This window comes from Bubalus kerabau, chromosome 2, assembly GCF_029407905.1.
Source record: "Bubalus kerabau isolate K-KA32 ecotype Philippines breed swamp buffalo chromosome 2, PCC_UOA_SB_1v2, whole genome shotgun sequence".
In the NCBI taxonomy this organism is placed as follows: domain Eukaryota; kingdom Metazoa; phylum Chordata; class Mammalia; order Artiodactyla; family Bovidae; genus Bubalus; species Bubalus kerabau.
In genome coordinates this window covers 182,158,435-182,174,169 of record NC_073625.1, presented here as the reverse complement: position 1 = coordinate 182,174,169, position 15,735 = coordinate 182,158,435, and the positions used below count along the sequence as shown (strand labels likewise).

Below are 15,735 nucleotides of genomic sequence, written 5' to 3'. Positions count from 1 at the left end.
ACGGACCTACCCACCCCTTCGACCGGACCTCTTTAGCCAAGTCACCAACAAGCCCTCTAAATGCCCGCCCTCAAGGCTAAACCCTCGACCAATCAGGAGGCAAGAGCCATCATGTACGTCACTTATTTAGCATACACCCTTTCCCCGCCCCCAAGCCACAGCCCCGCCCCGTCTGAGGCAGGGATTGTCGCCTAAGCACTTCGTCCTGGCACCTGATTGGCTCCCTTGCCAGCCGCGCCTCCGTCTCCTCTCACCGCCCTCCCCTCCACGCTCCCACAGTGGCGGGAGGAGCTAAGTACGCAGGCGCGGGCGCTGCCTCTCTTTTCTGGTGGCCCGCCCTCCCTCCTCCCCTTCCCTCCCCTCCCCACTCCCTATCCCCTCCTCTCCCGGCCTGCGTGCTCGCGTCTTCCTTCTGCACGCGCCGCCGCTAACCCACCACTCTCGCCGGAGCCTCTGGCCCGCGCGTTCCTTTTTCCCTCCAGCTGTGGAGCGGGCGGGATCCTGCACTGCGATCGCGGCAGGAGCTGCAGCCCGGGCGGGCTCGGGCGGCGGCGGCGGCACGCGAGCCCCTAGGAGGACCGTACCACCGTCCGCCAGCAGGCGGGGGGGGGCCGGTCGCCCCGCTGCACACGCCTCAGCGACCCCGCGGGACTGAGGCGTCGCCGCGCCCGGGAGCTTGAGCGCCGAGCCGGCCTCGACCCCGAGCTCGGAGCCCCGGCGGGCCTGGCCCGCCGCCGGCCCCACCCATCCGGGCCAAGGAGGCCGCGGCCATGGCTGAGACGGAGGAGCGGAGCCTAGACAACTTCTTCGCCAAGAGAGATAAAAAGAAGAAGAAGGAGCGGAGCAACCGGGCGGCGAGCGCAGCGAGCGCGGCGGGAGGCGCTGGCGGGAGCAGCGGAGCCACGGGCGCGGCGGGCGGTGGGGCGGGCGCGGGGATCCGGCCGGGCGATAGCGGGACCGCGGGCGTGGGGGCCACTGGCCCTGGGGCCGCCACCAAGGTTGTGACAAAGGTGAGGGGCCGGGGAGTTAGGGCCCGGGCCGCGCGCTTGCGCCCATGTGCCCGCCCCCGCCTGCCTGCCTGGGGAAGCGGCCGGGGCCGGCCGGCGGGCTGACGGGCGCGGAGGCTGCCACGTGACGCGGGCTTCCCACGGCGGGCCGCCTCGCGTTCCCCGCCGGACCACAGCGGCCCAGCTCCCGACCCTCGTCGCCTGGCTCGGGCCAGCACGCAGGCAGGCGGCGGCACCCTCCCGGGGACTCGGCCCGGGTCGGAAGTGCATCTATCGGGTGACGTCTACTCTGAGTAATTTAGCGTTCTGATTTCAGCCCAGTAGTGTGAGCTGAATTTTCTAACAGTCACATTTGTGGCAGATCTAATTGGCTCTACTTGGTCTGGAAACCTGTAAAAGAAAAGTCTCATACAAGATTGAGGTAGACGTTTAGTTGTGGGCTTACTATTGACTTAATCCGACGTTTCCTGGTTGCTTTTAAAGGAACAAGTCTCGTGAAGGAACTGGGTGGAAGTAACAAAGTTTAGTCACGTTTGTCCTCAAGCCTAGTGGCCTTGGGATTGAGCAAGGGCTTTGGCCAGAAAACAAGTCCACACTTTAGGTTCCAGCCACTTGATCCCTTTTTAATAGTATGATAGTTGTTTTAGTTGTGTTTTAAAAATAGCTTTAATTGACTACCGGGTACTTGTTTTACAGGAGGAAGATGAGTGGAAAGAATTTGAGCAAAAAGAGGTTGATTACAGCGGCCTAAGAGTTCAAGCAATGCAAATAAGGTATGGTTTGGTTACAGATAACGTTTATGTCACCCACAGGATAAATACTGTATGTTTGGGAGGTTTTTTGTCCCAAAACAGCATCACAGTACTCTTGTGCTTTAGGTATGCTTATTACGACTAATGGATTATGTCTGTTCCTCCTCTGTGATGGCAGCCCTTTTATATGCCAGTCAAATTAGCTGCCAGTTCTAAAATCCTGTGAGAGCTTGCCTACTTCAAATCTTGGTTAGTCCTTTTTGAGACAGCTAAAATGGATTTTGTGCTTTCAAAATTTTTGCTTTTAATATTGGTGGGTTGAACTTAGCTTTTGTCCCAAAAGATAACATGGGTGGTTGTAATTGAAGCATAGTTACAGGGAAATACAGATTTTACCTATTCAACTTGTGTAATCAGCACGGAAGTCAAGAAAGGAAACATTACTGGTAGAGAAGAAAGCACCCCTCCTAATCTCTTGTAGTCATTGTTTTTGCCCCCAAAATAACCACTGTCCTAACACTATAGATTAATTTCCCCTAGGAATTTATAGAAATGGAATCATAGTCTAAGCGTAAAGTTTTTTAAGAAAACAGTAATTCCTGAAAATTAACATTGGTTGATTTAGAAGATTTGAAATTAACATGTTTTATCAAATTAACATGTTTATCAGTCTATGGTAGTCACATGAACTTTAGATTCATGTAAATAAATGTCATGTTTTTGAAAGTTTCATGAAGTAGAAAATCCATTGGCTTAGATTAGAAACCGTTTATTCCCAGTTTCAAGAAATAAGTGATCCTAGGGAATTACCTCAGTGCTCTCACTACTAGGGGCCTAAGTTCTTCTACTGGTTGGGGAACTAGTCCTGCATACCATGAGGTGTAGCCAAAAAAAGAAGTGATCCTGATGCACTGCCTTCCAGATTGAAGTTTGTGATTTATATTTACTCGTGACCACCTGGCACAGTGGAGGAAATAACTTTTCCTTAACAGAATACTGTTCTTTGACCTCACTCAGTTAAATTCAGTCGCTCAGTCGTGTCTGACTTTGCGGCCCCATGGACTGCAGGCTTCCCTGTCCATCACCAACTCCTGGAGCTTGCTCAAACTCATGTCCATTAGGTCAGTGATGCCATCCAGACATCACATCCTCTGTTGTCCCCTTCTCCTCCTGCCTTTAATCTTTCCCAGTATCAGGGTCTTTTTCAGTGAGTCAGTTCTTCACATCAGGTGGCCACGGTATTGGAGTTTCAGCATCAGCCCTTCCAATGAAGGACTCACTAGATGGTAATGTTTATAATGTTAAATAACTTGTTAAAAAAGCAGGGCTAATGTTTATGACATTTGTTGAATACTTAACACAGCTAGGCATTCATGTCCTAGGTGCTTTCACGTTGTTGCAAAGTGAAACCTGATTGATAGTGGGAAACTTAGGGAATAGTTTCTCTACATTTGAAATACCTTCCTGGTGGTGTGAAGTAGAGGTGATAAGACTGGAGGTTTATTCCCAACCACTTCTTGGCTTCCTTCATGTGTTAGATGTTTTTGAAGAGGTGTAGTTTAGAAAATAATACATTTTCTTTCTCCTGGGGCTTGGCTTTTAAAAATCGGGAGGAGGGATGTGGAGTTGTTAACAGTTATTTGTGGTAGTGGAACTGCCTGTGTGTTGGGTTCCTGTGTTCTGTGGTAGAGTAGGCTCTTGCTCTGCCTTTCCTGATTGCCAGCCCATGTACTGTATGTTCTCAAAGACTCGATTACTGAGCAAGAGCAGTGCTTTCTGAGGGAAGAGGTTTCAAGTTCATTGAATGCTAGAAGTTGATTTTGTTATACAGGATATTTAAACTACCATCTATTTTTGTCATTGACTGTATATCCCATATCCATTCAGGGTTATTTTTCTTCATTTTTAGCTACTCCTGAGGTGGTGGAACATTACTTAAATCACTTTTATTCTTCACTTTTGCCAGAGGCGTAATTAAATCTCAGTTAGTGTGAGCATTGAGGTTTGCTTGACCCAAAATAGAGCAGCTTTTATACTGCATTTTACATTTTTAGCATCTAGTCATGACCACTTAGTGGCCATGCAGAGGTCTTTCTCTTACCTGCTAACATTAAAAAACATACCTTCTTCCTGAAGGAAGCTGTTTTGTAGCTCCTTAGTCATGATGGAGTCTGGGGTCTGTCTCTGTTGCCTTCATAAATCAATAGAAGGGAATGTAAGTTTCCAGGAAAGGCTTGAGAGTGAGAAGCTGTTAGAGGTTTCATAATAATGACTGAAAGTTTTAACTTTAGACTGGATTTGGTGCTTCTCAGATGGCTCAGTAGTAAAGAATCCTCCTGCCCATGCAGGAGATGCAGATTCAGTGGGTGGGGAAGATCACCTGGAGAAGGAAATGGCAACCCATTCCAGTAGGAGTGGAAATCCCCAGGGAAAGACACATTGGTTCAATAGAATGGAAAGTAGGTTACTCGCACAGATAGGATGTAGTTGATAATATAGCAAAAACATGGACTTAGGGAAAGACAGACCTAGGTCTGCATTGTAGCCCTGCTGCTTATGTGTGACCTAGGGCGAGTTACTTTACTTGTGAATGTTCTCATCTGCAGAATTGAGATGACTGCTCAGATTTGTTGTGAGGATTTTGAAGAAGATGTTCATAATATATCTGCTTGGTTCATGTTAATCAACTTCTCTATTTAGTGGGTAAAGTAGAGTGATTTACTCTTGGGAATTTCGCTGTTTAGCCATGAAGCATCTGCTTTATAATTCCAATATTTGAAGGAGTCGTGGAGACATATTATGACTAAAGCCCTTATGATGAAGGCTGGTGAGTCAGTGGGTTTTCCAGATTGCTCAGTGGTTAAGAATCCGCCTGCCAACACAGGAGATGTTGGGTCAGTCTCTATCGGGAAGATCCCCTGGAGAAGGACCCATTCCAGTATTCTTGCCTGAAGAATCCTATGGCCAGAGGAGCCTGACAGGCTACAATCCATGGGGTCGCAAAGAGTTGAATGTGACTGAGCACACATGCATGCTGGTGAGTCAGTTCACCATGGACTTAATAGGACAACATGCCATTTCAGGTTGGCAGTAGTATAATCATACAAACAAAAATCCTCAGAGTTGCTGGAGTTCTTGCATGATTGTTGTCTATGTCTTGATCTTACCTTTTGGGCTGAAGCCCTTGGAAGGAGAGAGAAATTAAATATCTCTCTTCTCGGATATTGGAGTGGGGTGGTTATGCCTTTAATTTGTCATCTTTTCTATCCATGAGAGAGGCAGCCTTTCAATATGGGACAAGAGAAAATGAAACTTTAGAAATTGACTTAAAATATCTTGAAATTCTCTATAGTCTTAATGTTTTTCCTCCTAACGTTTTGTGTTGAAAAATTACAAACCACAGAAAAGTTGCAAGAATAGTAGAATAAGTACCCTTATACTTTTGGCTGAGATCTACCAATCATTTTTTGCCACATTTGCTTTCTCTAGTTAGCTGCATACAGTCTTAAAAGTTCTCGGCACTAGTCGTTGTAGTAAGTTAGCATGCTCAACCTGTGTTGAAGTTAAGCGCAGTTGAAAGAGGGGAAGTTTTCAACAGCGGCAAACATACTGTGTTAACATTCTAGCTCACATTTACCAACTAGCTCAAGATTTAAGTACCAGGAGTAGTAGAAGGTCACGTGTCAAGTTTTGTGTCTAAGTTAATAAATCTTATTCAGGATTGCATCATTGTTTACAGACAGGTTCTGAGAGAGAAGCCATTGAGATGATAAAAGAAAGAGCCTGGTGCTTAAGCTTAGATTATTGGTTGATAGTAGGACCTGTAGGCCTTTCCCATCTTTAAAATGGATTTGAGGGAGAAAGATTTCATTTACTACTTGCTACTAAATGGTGAGCATTTGTCGTGTTTCACTAACGTGAGCCCAGTGGTTGTCTAGAAATCTTTGGACAGCTAGACTTAAACTGATTAGGTAGAACTAGTTAAGTTGTCCTTTGAAGAGAGGAAATTACTTCAGCATCCAATCTGGATTCATTGTAGAAAATATTTGACGTCTGAACATTGATTGTTAGGTCTTGGAGTTGTAAAAAAAAAAAAAAACAACTACTCATGCTCAGCTGAACCCCTGTGGGTCGTTTCAGTGATTTGTAGAGGCTGTGGATGGAGCCCAGGAGAGAGACGCTTAGGTCTGCCATGAAGGGGCCGAGAAAGAGTCCTTGGATGGGTACAATGACATGCTGCCAGGCATTACTTGTCAGGCGGTTTCTTTCTCCCCAGTTTACTGTCATGGCAGTGGTTGCATAAAACTAGTGGAGTTGCCCCTTATTACTGGCAAAAGTGCAGTCAAGTCTGGATTTTGTGTTAGTTGCTTTAGTGTTGGGAGAGGGGAGATAGGATGCTTAAATTCTGTAATGTCCCTTGAGACATGGAGGTAAGAATATTATGTTTTTTATAAATATACTGCTGTAGCATGGGTGATCCTGATCAGTCTTATTTCAAAAAAGTGAGCTTCTCAAATCTGAAAATACAGAAAATTTTTGTATCATATTTTAGAGCTATAAAGAGAATAAAATGAAGTGAGAGGCAGCCTGAAAGAATATGGGCTCTGGAGTCCCACTGACTAGACTTTGCTACCTTGTAGCCCTGGGGAAGGTCCTTTAAGTATCTGAATATGAGTTTCCTCATATGTACAATCACCCCACTCCAGTACTCTTGCTTGGAAAATCCCATGGACGGAGGAGCCTGGAAGGCTGAAGTCCATGGGGTCGCTGAGGGTCAGACACAACTGAGGGACTTCACTTGCACTTTCATGCATTGGAGAAGGAAATGGCAACCCACTCCAGTGTTCTTGCCTGGAGAAGCCCAGGGACGGGGGAACCTGGTGGGCTACTGTCTGTGGGGTCGCACAGAGTCAGACACAACTGAAGCAACTTAGCAGCAGCAGCATATGTACAATGGGTCTTCTCGTCTTTGTTATTTTGAGGTTTAGCTTTGTAAAGTGGGTATAACACTGCCTGGCATAGTATAGAGTTACTAAGTAAATACTCCTTTTTCTAGCATTATCATTCCTTGTACCCCACCAATAGCACCATATAGACTAAAGCATATTTAAGACAGTATACTTTTGAGTTGTGATAATGAATTTATAGTGGCATTGTAGTTTTCAAAGCATCAACTTTAGCTGATGAGATACTGTATATTGGGTTAAACGTTAAATTCTAGCCTAGTTGTCTTCTGTGGAAATAATTCTTTGTAACATGTTTTTTGTTCTTTGGCATTTGGAGGTTTGACATTTTCTGAAATACCTATGTATGAAAGAGTAATATGATATTTAAATTATTTCTGTCCTGCTGTTGGTACTGTAGCATTTCAGCAAGGCTCTTAGCATCTCTAGGCCTTATTTCCCTCTGTTGAATGAAGTATCTCAATTAGATAATTTCCAGTGTTTAGTTTAGCTAATATTTCAGAATCTTATGAAGCCAAAATACTAAGTTGTCTTGTGCCTGTTATCAGTATAAAATCCCTCTAATTAAAATAGATCACTTATTTTCTAGTGTAGTTTATACTCTGGAGGTATTTAGGATTTATGGGTTTTTTAAAAAAATTCATTTCTGTCACTTGTCTCTGAGAGAAAAAATTGATGAAGACTTTCAGCATTCTATCATACTATATTGGAATTTTTCTTTTTTTGCAGATTAGGAAAACAATGTTTTTGGGTTTTAGAACATTTGAAAAGTAAAGCAGCATAAAGAAATATTCAAGGGATAATCAGTGTTCACATTTTTTTTTTGGCTTTCAGTTTATTACAAGCTGATAATTTTGGAGTTTAAATTATTAATCACCAAATATTAAAATAATTTAAGGAAATCGCTATTTTAAAGTTATATATATGTGAACAATTGTGATTCAGTGCATTGCTGAAAAACCATTTCAAAATGTAATTGACCAAATGAAAGCTGTCATGGTTTGGGGGGATATTAGAGTGTAAAAGTGTCATGAAGTCACTTAAATCTTTATGAGCCTCTTATCTCCCCATCTGGCATAGATTGGGTCGCTAGGACATTACTAACTACTTAGTCATTATAGCTAAGTGAATAACACCTGTGCTTTTATTCATAGCCCAAATTACATTATAGTGTAATTTACATAGGTGTGGCTTCAGAAGTGGGTAACTTTTTTAAAAAAACTTCTTTTGAAACAGTTTTGACATTTGAGTACCACTGTTAGACTCGTGGATAAATTATGACATTCATACTCTTAACTATTCATTCTGCTTAAAAGCTTTAGGAAGAAGGTCATACTGCTTGGTATCCGATTTAAAAGAACATTTTCTTGTTGAGTTTTTGCTTTTTCCAAATGCTATATATTTTTCCTGTTAAAGAAATGTGATGCTTTTATGAAAACTCAAATATTAAAAAAGCATGTAATAGCAAGTGCTGACAGCACTTACTGTGTGCCAAGCACTGTTCTGAGTGCTTTATGTCAGTCAGTCTTCATAATGGGATTGTTATCCCCATTTTACACATGAGGAGACTGAGGCATACAGAAGTTAGGTGCTGTACTTACTCTTTCTGGCTGGTAAATCGCAGAGTCTGCATGTATTGAACAGGCAGTTTGGCCTTAGAATCTGCTCCTAACTGCATGAAGAAAATAAAGTCATGCATTCTAGTATCCACTTTTTAACATTTAGCTAAACAATCATTCTAGATGTCTATTTATATTAGGTAGATAGATTTTGTTTTAGTACCTTGTTTATATGAAATGATTATTTCCATGTTAGTATAAGCCTAACACATTATTTTAAATGACTGCATGGAATTCTACTACATTATCAACAAGGAAAATTGAAGGCTGGCTTAGCCATACTCTATACCCTTTTTTCCTCTCAAACCGTAGTCTTAAGTAAAACCTTGCTGTTGTAAATGCAGATTGAAGGTAAGTTCATTCCGCTTTCCCCTTCCTGTTGCCACCCTAGGCCTCTAAACTCTGCAGTTACCTCTGGTTGGTGGGCAGTGTTGCATGGTACCATTGTGTCAGTGTCATTAAAGGAGACCATTAGCAATTCAAGAAATTTGTCATATAGCCAGAACTTATTTTAATAGACATAGAAGGCTAACACCCTTAGATGTCATTTTGCAAAAACCAAGAGAAGCCCTAATGTTCCCAAGGTCACAGTCAGGGTAGGAGTCATGTATTGTTACGACCAAAATTATGGATCAGCTATCAAAAAGAGAAAATATCTCAAAGAGTGGAAGGCCAAGGACAGTATGTTTTTTTAATAGAGGAAAGGATAGTAGATTGGTGGTGGAGACTGATAAGCTGAAGACCTAGAAAACACCACTAGTGTCATGGGAAATAATCCAGGGAAAAGGTGGTGTCTGTGCCACATGCATCATCTGCAGGGGCAAGGGAAGTTTGACTTGGCAGATATCTTTGTGCTGTCAAGCCAGTGAGATAGAAAGACAAGATATATGTACTTGTTAACTTAACACATTCAGGTTTACGTGACACAGTAATAAGTAATCCAACTCAAGGAGACATCATCAAAGAGACCTTGGAGAGATTCACTTGGAGAGATACACTTCAAGAATAGACAAATTGAAAAGAGGCATTAAATAGAATCTTAGAATGGTATGTCACCACTGAGAATGTATTTTGCATTTATAATCACTAGTAAGCAAAGACTGAGTTCTTTTATTCTCTTCTTTAAACGGGTGACACATCTCTGTTATTAGGAACCACTTCTGTGTATTCCCTGTGTCTGGATAGTAGAGACTGATGCTAAACACTAACTTGTTTTCCTCTGTTGGAATGTGAATTAATCTTGAGAGTATTTTGTTACATGTACTAAAGGATTAGCAAATGAAATTAGACAACTTTTAAAAACAATTCATTTGATCTGAATTAATCTGAAAAAAATCTAGTAATTATACTTTTGATTATTTTTCTCTACATGTCCAGTTAGATTGACCTTTCTTCCCTCCCTCAGTAGGGACTCATAAGTAATCAACATAGATTGTTATAAGTTGATGTGTCAGTATGTTAAATATTTCTAGATGTTCTTGAGTGTATGAAGTTTGCAAAAAGGGAAATGGAGACTGTCAGTGGTTTTATGGACTTTTTTCCAGTGATGAATTCTTTCACTTGAAGTTAAGTTGAGGCCCCAATGCATAAAATAAAATCCCCTATTTCTTCCTTTCCCTTTAAAAAAAAAAAAAAAGAGCTTGGCATTTGGGCTGGAAGAGGGTTAAGTGCCTTCTCCAGAATCACAGATCAGTATTGATAGAACTAAGGATTTGGACTGACAGATTTTCCACCTGAAAATTGGACTGCTCAGGTGCTTAATTTTTTTCCGTATCCCTCATGAGGCCTGTCCCCCAGGACCCAAACAAAAAACTTGTTTCTGTAATTGAATTCACGTATTTATTTTCCGATAGTGAAAAGGAAGAAGATGAAGTTGAAAAGAGAGAAGATCCAAGTGATAATTGGGAAGAAGGTGGAGGTGGTGGTGGTGGTGTAGAAAAGTCTTCAGGCCCTTGGAATAAAACTGCTCCGGTACAAGCACCTCCTGCTCCAGTAGTTGGTAATCTTAATATTTCATTTTCATAAAGCTGTGTTGTCTATAATTTTAATAGGCAGTGAGCTTTCAACTAAGTGCATATTTGCAGTGAGTGAGTAGGGTCTTCTTTCCGTTGCTAGGAGAGAGAGATTTGTGTCTGATCTAAACACGTTCATATCCTCAATAAAGGAACTTGGAAGTTAAGGCCGTAGGCAGCTTAAGTCTTACAGTAATCCTATAGTGATCCTATAGCTTGCCAGACATGTTTAAGGTTTTTGGTTTTTTTGTTTGTTTTTCAGTTTTTGACAGCTGACTACCCATCTTTTTTTTTTCCTTTTCCCATTTTACTCAGTCTGAAGAATGAGTTCTCAGAAGGGGAATATCTCAGATAATTTTCTTTCTTTCTGTTGTTCAGAGACCTTTAATGCAAATAAATATTGTTTTTTTTTCCCATAATTGTTAAATGATCAAGAATTCAGGAGTAGCTTGTTAAAATGCTAGGCACTTGAGTGGTTTCTCTAAACTGTTGTGAAATGTCAGTTACAGAAACCCCAGAACCGACAATGACTAGTGGCGTGTATAGGCCTCCTGGAGCCAGGTTGACCACAACAAGGAAAGCACCACAAGGACCACCAGAAATCTATAGTGATACGCAGTTCCCATCCCTGCAGTCCACTGCCAAGCATGTAGAAAGCCGGAAGTAAGTATTCTCAATATTTTGTTTTAAAACCTTTTGCCTTGGCCAGAAAATGGGGTGTTTGGTATTTGAAAACCCACCTTGAGGGTTGCAGTAAAGCCCAGGCTGCAGCTGAGAGGTAATTAAGAATTAAGGTAGGTCTTATATGCCCAGGAATTGGGGAGGAGAGGAAGAACCCTGGAAGGGCTGAGGGGAAAGAGCACCAAAGACAGACATCTTCTGCAAGTTCCTCTTTTCCCTGGGTTATGTCATTCTGTAGCCATGACAAGTCTTACCTAGTTAGAATTCATAATAAGTATTGGGTACATTATTGCTGCTTCAACATTCCTTATATTATAGACTAGAGAAATCAGCAATATTTTATTGTATTCCCAGTTAATGTGAATAGATGAAAGATGCTGACATTTATATACCTAATACTAAAAATAATCTTATTTCAGCAAGTACTTAAAATGAATGCTACCTGGAGTTAAATGACCACATATGGCACATCCACATCTTATATAGGGACAGTATTTTTTTCTTTATGTAAATAAGAAGTGTAAATGACATAGTATGGAATTTGTGGGGCGTGGCTTTTTAATTAAATCCTAGTCTTTTTGCCTCTTTGAGGGCACAACTGACTTGAATTTAAACCTCTGACTTGCTCTGTCCTACACACGAGGCACTGATTCACCACACGCATCTTTATCTGATCCATTCCCATAAAGTAGAAATGCAGAGAGGTCTTTGAATAATGAGTAGAAATTTACTTGAATGAGAAGCCCTTACTTACATATAAAAAAAGAGATGTATTGTCTTTTTTTCCCTAAGAGTAGAAGTGAGTCTTAGAAGGATTCACCATGTCATTAGACAGCTTTTTAACTTTGCAGTTGTCTTGAAGTTGGTCCCAGAATAGGATTTCAGTTAATAGTATTTGGTAGAATTGCAACCACAGAAAATATGACCATAGCGCTTCAGTACAGTATTCTATATTTTCTGTTCAATTGAAGCCTTAAAAATGGTTTTGATAAGGATTTTACATGCCAGTTTCCCCCTCCTATCCCTTCCTCAAGATTTTTCCAAGGGGTGGCTTTTTTATTTTAATTCAAGAAAGAATATTTTCAGAACAGCCTAGTGAAGAAGAAATATTTACTGATTACATTTCTTTTCCCTTAGGGATAAAGAAATGGAGAAGAGCTTTGAAGTAGTAAGACACAAAACTAGAGGTAGGGATGAGTTTTCAAAAAACCAGGCCCTTAAACTTCAGCTAGACAACCAGTATGCTGTGCTTGAGAATCAGAAAAGCAGCCACACACAGTACAATTAAGGAATGGTGTTTGCTAACCCTTCTAAGGTAACTAAACCACAGCTAACCGCCACGGACAGCCATCCATCATCTGATCTCTGCTGGATCTACAGCCGATGCAGACCACTTGGTATACATGACTGACCATGTTGCACTATGGAAGTTTAAGTGTTACAACTGCTCTTTATGTGTATTGGATTTAGGGGGGCGGTTCATAGTTATATTAATGTTCAAACTAGATTCAGCAGTGTTCTTTCATAATTACTCTGCGAGTACAAAAAAAAAAAAAAATCAAAACCTGTAGCCAGTGGTCATATCAAAATCTTTTTATGTTCAGATACTGAGCCTTCGTAAGGGTTGACTACCTCAGATTTGCTGCACTCATTGTGGACTTCATGTGGATCACAACTTCTGGATAAGAAGGTTACAGCTATTAAGTATCGATGTGAAACTTGAAACCAGCTCTACTGGATTCCTATCAGAAATCCTGCAGAAAGTCAGCCATCTGGGTTCTGATCTGCTGTAAAAGATGAAGATTTAAGTGACCTTAATTAACCTGTCCTGTGCCCCATCTATAAGGAATACTCTGAGGTGGACTGTGGCTGGATTAGACTTCCTAGAACATGCAGCTCTCAAAAGAACTGATGTGCTTGGAAAATCTGTAGGGCTCTGATTTATAATTTAAAACTTTGAGTTGTATTCTGAGGTAACCACAAATTAAATTCAACCAAACTTTGGTCACCAAGTGGGGAAAGGGGTAGGAGGGAAGAATCTTATTTCTTTTAGTAATTTTTTATTTGGGTAATGCTTTTTCTGTGTTCCATATTAAGGCTTATTTTTTTTTTTTTTTTTTTTGCTATCACTTGGAATAGTTCTTTTACAGAGCATATTGCTTAGCTCAGTAACCTGAAGTATGCATTGGAATTGTGAAATGTCTCATGAATTTGCCAATCCCTAGAGTGGAACCAAATGGCCTTTAATGTAAAGGGCAGTAAATGCAGGGGGCTCTACTTCAGGTGCTGCTAAAGCCTCCTCTAATCAGGTCTAAATTGTATAGTAAACTGGTGGAAAGACTTTGTTTAGTTTCTGCTCAGGCCAAGGGAGTCACTGTCCTGTCCTTACAAATTCAAAGCAGTAAGAGCAGAACCTCAACCTGAAACACACTTAAGTTTCACAGATCTTGCATGATCTTTGACAAGAATTCCAGATGCACTTGTGCCCAGACATTTAAGGTGTTAGGTATTCTGTAGATTCAGTGATTGTCCCAGCCTAGCTTTGGTATCAACCTTCTGATATGTCTTTAAGTTGATCATTTGGAGAGTCAGGGGTGAAAGACAGGTGATGTAGCACTTCTGTTTTTAATAATTACAGCTTAAACTATCCAGTAATTTTTAGTCCTGAAAATGGACACCAGGATGCTACCCAGGATTACTGAAAAGTCTTTCCATCTAATGAGATAGTCTGGTAATTTCCTAGTTTTGTATCTTTGGTAGAAATATTTCAAAGTGGCATATGACCACTTGATGCAGAGTCTGGGTTTCTCTATAATAAAATCCCTTTGCCAAATGTAGGAGTTGCAGGCTTGCTACTGGCAAGAGTGAAGCAAATGGGTGAGTAAAACTATCCTGTTATGGGAGCATTTTCCTCTAGGAGTTGAGACTTGATAAAAGTGTCAATGCAGGAATCCCACTCCTGGAAGCGAACAGAATCACCTGATGGGACCTGCAAAGTGTATCTGGGCAATAATGTTGGAGTTACTTGAGGTGGCAGGCAGGATGCCTATGTTCTGATGTGCTTGGGTGAGTAGCTGAGCCAGCCAAGGAGAGGTTGGATGATTGAAAAACAAAGGATTCTTGGTTAATCTGAAGACATCATATGGGAAACAAAAATCTTTTAACAAATAATCTCTTGGACCTTGAGCCACATAAATCCCCTGAAAAGTGCATTTTTTTCCAGCAAAATTTTTTTGGGGGTTATGTTATTGAGGAACTGAGATGAATATATGGGAAAAGTTATTTAATGGCATAGAAATCTAAAGACCTGCAAGGAGACTTAAAAATCCCAACCCTTGTTACAACTTTTTAAAAAATATGTGGAATTATCAAAGTGCACATGAATCAAGTTTTAATATGCTGTATGATGGGTGGATGAGGCTGTCCATTGTACCATTTCTTTCTTTGAATTCTCAGGCATGGTTTGGCAGTGCAAAAACTATGTGTCATTAACAAATTCAATAAAAAGTAAATATATGGATTTTGGAGTCTGGTTTTTGCTCAACTGGTAACTTATCCTCTATCTTTGCAAATGGAGGATTGATGATATTCCTGCTTTGCTCTGGGAGGATGATAATCTCATCCTGAGTGACCTTCCCATTTGAGAAATGTTTGTTTTTAATGTTAAAAAAACAGACCTGAAATGAAATTGTGAAGCTGTGACGAATATTCTTTTCCAAAGATAAAAACTGAGATGCACACTTGTCTTCATTGCTCTATTAAGTTTTGTTGTCTTAGACCATGGCAGGGGAATCTACACTATCTGTTGTATCTACTATGTAAACTAAAGATTTGAGGCCTTATCCTCTGAGAAGCTTACAAATTTCTCAAATGAGAAATTTCAGAATTTAGTCTGAATTGTAGTCCCTACCAGGCTTCCCTGGTAGCTCAGATGGTAAAGGATCCATCTGTAATGCAGGAGACCCTGCTTCAATTCCTGGGTTGGGAAGTTCCCCTGGAGAAGGGATAGGCTACCCACTCGAGTATTCTTGGGTTTCTCTGATGGCTCAGACAATAAATCTGACTGCAATGTTGGAGACATGGGTTGGAGAACTGGGTTCGATCCCTGGGTTGGAAAGATCCTCTGGAGAAGGCCATTGAAACCCACTTAAGTATTCTTGCCTGGGGAATCCCACTTGGACAGAGGAGTGTGGTGGGCCACAGTCCATGGGGTCACAGAGTCGGACATGACTGAGTGGCTAAGCACAGCGTAACACATTTAGTGCCTAAATTTCTAAACAATAGAGAAAGTATATTTTAAGTAATTTTTGAAATACCAAAAGTCAAATGCAAGTATTTGAACTATTCATTTTGGAATGTAAGTATATGTATTTTTTTTCATGCCTACAACTCATTTGTTTAGTAACTGAAGTATGTACCTGTTAATGTTCCTCATCCATTGCACCCATCCCCATATCCCCATCTCTGGCAACCAGGTGCTCAAAGTTCTGATACATTTTTTCCCTCTGGAAACCACATGCTCGAAGTTCTGATACATTTTTTTTTTTTTAATTCCACCTATAAGTGGAATCATTACTTGTCTGACTTATTTCACTAAGCGTAATGCCCTCCAAGTTCATCCACATTGCTAATGGCAAATTTTCATTCTTTTTTATGGTTGAGTATATGGGCTTCTCAGGTTGCTCAGTGATAAAGACTCC

General features: G+C 41.2%; 1 protein-coding gene across 7 annotated transcripts; it reads left to right on the top strand.

Annotated features, from left to right (window-relative positions):
• Window positions 1–353: 353 nt before the first annotated feature.
• Window positions 354–14,555, top strand: CDV3 (CDV3 homolog). 7 transcript variants are annotated; one of them, XM_055569664.1, is made up of 5 exons: window positions 361–1,010; window positions 1,704–1,780; window positions 10,196–10,341; window positions 10,858–11,017; window positions 12,351–12,599. In XM_055569664.1, the coding sequence occupies exons 1-5, from the start codon at window positions 771–773 to the stop codon at window positions 12,352–12,354; spliced, it is 627 nt and encodes a 208-aa protein (XP_055425639.1). In that variant the 5' UTR covers window positions 361–770; the 3' UTR covers window positions 12,355–12,599. The 7 variants fall into 7 exon arrangements, with proteins under 7 accessions (XP_055425640.1, XP_055425639.1, XP_055425638.1 ...); XM_055569663.1 differs by lacking the exon at window positions 12,351–12,599 and adding an exon at window positions 12,640–14,555 and having other exon boundaries at window positions 363–1,010; XM_055569662.1 differs by having other exon boundaries at window positions 365–1,010; window positions 10,864–11,017; window positions 12,173–12,599.
• Window positions 14,556–15,735: the final 1,180 nt, after the last annotated feature.